The sequence below is a fragment of the Osmerus eperlanus genome, chromosome 12 (genome assembly GCF_963692335.1).
Source record: "Osmerus eperlanus chromosome 12, fOsmEpe2.1, whole genome shotgun sequence".
Classification (NCBI taxonomy): domain Eukaryota; kingdom Metazoa; phylum Chordata; class Actinopteri; order Osmeriformes; family Osmeridae; genus Osmerus; species Osmerus eperlanus.
In genome coordinates this window covers 7,542,397-7,545,853 of record NC_085029.1, presented here as the reverse complement: position 1 = coordinate 7,545,853, position 3,457 = coordinate 7,542,397, and the positions used below count along the sequence as shown (strand labels likewise).

The 3,457-nt window shown below is 54.2% G+C and overlaps 1 protein-coding gene across 1 annotated transcript in view; it reads left to right on the top strand.

Annotated features, from left to right (window-relative positions):
* Nucleotides 1-1,056: 1,056 nt before the first annotated feature.
* Nucleotides 1,057-3,457, top strand: part of myocd (myocardin) — a 20,842-nt gene continuing 18,441 nt past the window's right edge. The window contains 2 exon segments of the mRNA XM_062475666.1: nucleotides 1,057-1,385; nucleotides 1,434-1,688. Coding sequence (XP_062331650.1) covers nucleotides 1,298-1,385; nucleotides 1,434-1,688 — 343 coding nt within the window. The 5' untranslated portion in view covers nucleotides 1,057-1,297.

Genomic DNA, 3,457 nt, shown 5'->3' with positions numbered 1-3,457 from the left:
AGCTAAACTTAGCCCTAACCCACCAGACCAGCTAACCTTAGCCCCAACCCACCAGACCAGCTAACCTTAGCCCCAACCCACCAGACCAGCTAACCTTAACCCTAACCCACCAGACCAGCTAACCCCACCATGCTAGCCAACCTAGCCAGCCCCTTACCCTGTCTAAATCATTGTGTTATAACTAGTTATAAGTAGGTGTGTGTGTAAATGTAAATATGTGTGCGCGCGCGTGTGTGTGTACAGACAGCAGTTGGCCCTCAACCATCCCTGTGGGGCAGACATGCGGCTAGGAACTCTGACAACTGTTGCCGCGTGAGGGAGGCCAGTGGGGGCTGGAGGAAGGGATGCCTCGGCCTCCGAATCTCCCAGCGCACTCCTCACGAGACAGCACTTCTGGACCAACTCTCCCTCCTCCGGACGCCACGCTTTGTCCCGGCGTCCCGTACGAAACACCACATCTGTCCCGGCACCCTCTCCGAGACACCAGCTCCGTCCCAGGATCCCTCAGGGGGGCAGGCATGAAGAGACCTGACAGACAGAGGGATGGGCCGGTAACAGCTGAGGAGAGAGAAACACAGTTTAGTCTCTTTGTCCTGGAATGTCTCTCTCTCCTTTTCTTTCTCTCTCTCTAGAAATATGGCACGGGAAGCGGGGTTGATCTTTGTCTTTTGATGTATTTGTCTCTCTGTCTCTCTCTCTTTTTCTCTGTCTCTCTAAATCTCCCAGTCTTTGTCTGTCTGTCTCTCTCTCTCTTTCTCCCTCTCTCTCTCTCTCTCTCTCTCTCTCTCTCTCTCTCTCTCTCTCTCTCTCTCTCTCTCTCTCTCTCTCTCTCTCTCTCTCTGTGTTTCTGTCTCTTTCACACACACACACACTGCGATAACAGTGGGCAGATATATCTACAGGCACGAGGAATGGGAGGAGGGGGGAAGGGGAGTTGGAGACCCCAGCCAAGTCCCGCCCCCTGCTCTTGTACCCCTGGGTGGGTGGAGCCACCGGGTCCTCTGGCAGTCAGCCCCTCCCAGACCAGGGGCATATCCCTGTTCTCTGTGTGTCTGCTCCCAGAGCTCTGCTGCATGGGACCAACACGGGGCTGCCTCCCTGTCTAACACACTCTCTCAGCGCCACTAACTGGGGCCGAGAACCAAGGAGGGGAAAGAGAGAGCGGAAGAAAGGGAAGGAGGGAGGGAAAACCGAGAGAGAAGGAGAAAGAGCGAGAGACACGCCGCTGTTAGCTCAGACACGGGCTTAGACTTGAGGCAAAAGCTTGTTTTGTTTTTGTTTCGTTTTTTGGGGGCGCATGCTTTTTTTGGTTTTTGCCTTCTACTTGTTGATGACACATGCTTGGCTAGCCCCGGTCTCCTCCTCCTGTCCTGGGAAGTGGCTGGGTCTTTAGAGAGAGAGAGAGAGATAGAGAGATAGAGAGAGAGAGAGAGAGAGAGAGAGAGAGAGAGAGAGAGAGAGAGAGAGAGAGAGAGAGAGAGAGAGAGAGAGAGAGAGCGGCCGTGCGTCCCTCACGCTGCGTGGTCCAGGTTGTTTTTGTTCCTTCGTAGTTCTTTTGCCGTTGTCGTGTTTTTTTTGGTCCGTTTTTGTTTTTTGGACCCCATCTGAACGCTGGAACCGTACACAGACCGCCATGACTCTCCTGGGTTCTGAACACTCCGTTCTCATACGCAGCAAGTTCAGATCAGGTAAGACCCTGCTGCTGCCCTCCATCCACACACACACACATCACCAGGGCTTGTACCTGTCAGACGATCACTGTGACTCAGGTGAGTCCAGATACTGGGGCTTGTCACTTTTAGAGGCAAAGGGCAGGATCACTGTCATCATGCTTGTTCGTATTAGAGGCATCCAGAGGTACGATCTCCAGTGTGTACGTTGAGATCCAGTCAGCTGGTATCCCGGTGCCTGATTGGAGGATCGTCTGTGTGTACGTTTGGAATCAGACAGCTGGCGCGCTGAAGCCGACAGAAGCCCCTGTTACAGCGGGACCTGTTCTGCGTGCTGCGTGTGTGCGTGCTGCGTGTGTGCGTGCTGCGTGTGTGCGTCGGGTCGTAGAGAGACAACTCTCGTCATGTCTCCTCCTGCACCCGGAGTCTGTGTTTGGGGCTAATCCCAGTGTGGCAGCCTAGAGAGGCCAGGTGCAGGGCTCAGACACACACACACACACACACTCACTCACACACACTCCCTCCCCACCAGCCCTGGCGGCGGGTGACAGGTGGGGTTCGTTCAGCGCTGGCGTCCGACGGTGCGCGGAGGTCAGAGAGCCCCGGCTGTCCCCCAGCCCGGGTCGGGGGGTGGGGGTTTATGAGCCCTGGGTGGGAGGTTGGAGAGCAGGCTGTGTTTGATGTTGGCCTGGGGTGAGGCTGGTGGAGGGGCGCGGGGTGGCGGGTCTGCACATACGCAGACATACACAGACGCACACACACACACACAAACAAACAGAGATGCGTACACTCACACACACACACACACACACACATGGGGCTTGTGCACTTGTCGTCCCTGTGGCGTGGTGTGACCTGCTGCTTCTGAGGAGGAACACAGAGATAGATGTTCTCACACCCAGTTTCCCCTACTGCTGATAACCTCCTCAGGGGTTATCCTGAACAGAGCTGTGTGTGTGTGTGTGTGTGTGTGTGGAGGGTGGGTGTGAGTGTGAGTGTGGAGGGAGGGTGTGCGTGGGTATTTGTCTGCGTGTGCGCCTGTGTGCGTACGTCTCCATGTGTGAGTGTGTGTGTGTGTTTGCGTCTGTGTGTACGTGCATGTGTGGTGACGGTGAGTGTGTGTCTCGATGTGTGTGTGTGTGTTTGCGTCTGTGTGTACGTGCATGTGTGGTGACGGTGAGTGTGTGTCTCGATGTGTGTGTGTGTGTTTGCGTCTGTGTGTACGTGCATGTGTGGTGACTGTGAGTGTGTGTGTCACTGGGTACATGTGACCTTACCTGCCTGTGTGTAAGAACTGCATGGACTACAGCGCTGATTTAAACTCCCCTAACACAGAGCAGCTGTTCAGGCTTTCTCCCCCCCTCTCTCTCTCTCTCTTTCTCTCTCTCTATCTCTCTCCCTATCTCTCTCTGTCTCTCTCCCTCTCTCTCCCTCTCTCTCTCTCTGTCTCTCTCCCCCTCTCTCTCTCTCTCTCTCTCATCTATATAGCGTTTACCCTCCTCCCTCCCTCCATATCTTTCTTCACATCTTTGTTTCTCTCTGTCTCTCTTTTTCCCTTCCTCACTCACTCTCTCTGTCTCTTTCCTTCCCTTTCTCATTCTCTCTCCCTCTTTTTTGCTCCTTCCCTCCCTCGACTCTCTCCCTCTTTCTTTCCTTCTTTCTTTCTTTCTCTCTCTCTCATTCTTCTCCATATTCCAGTACCATATCTCATATATAGTTTGTACAGTTGTGTCTGAGCCGTACAACACAACAGCAGCACACCTCTAAACTCCAGCTCTCCAGCCTGT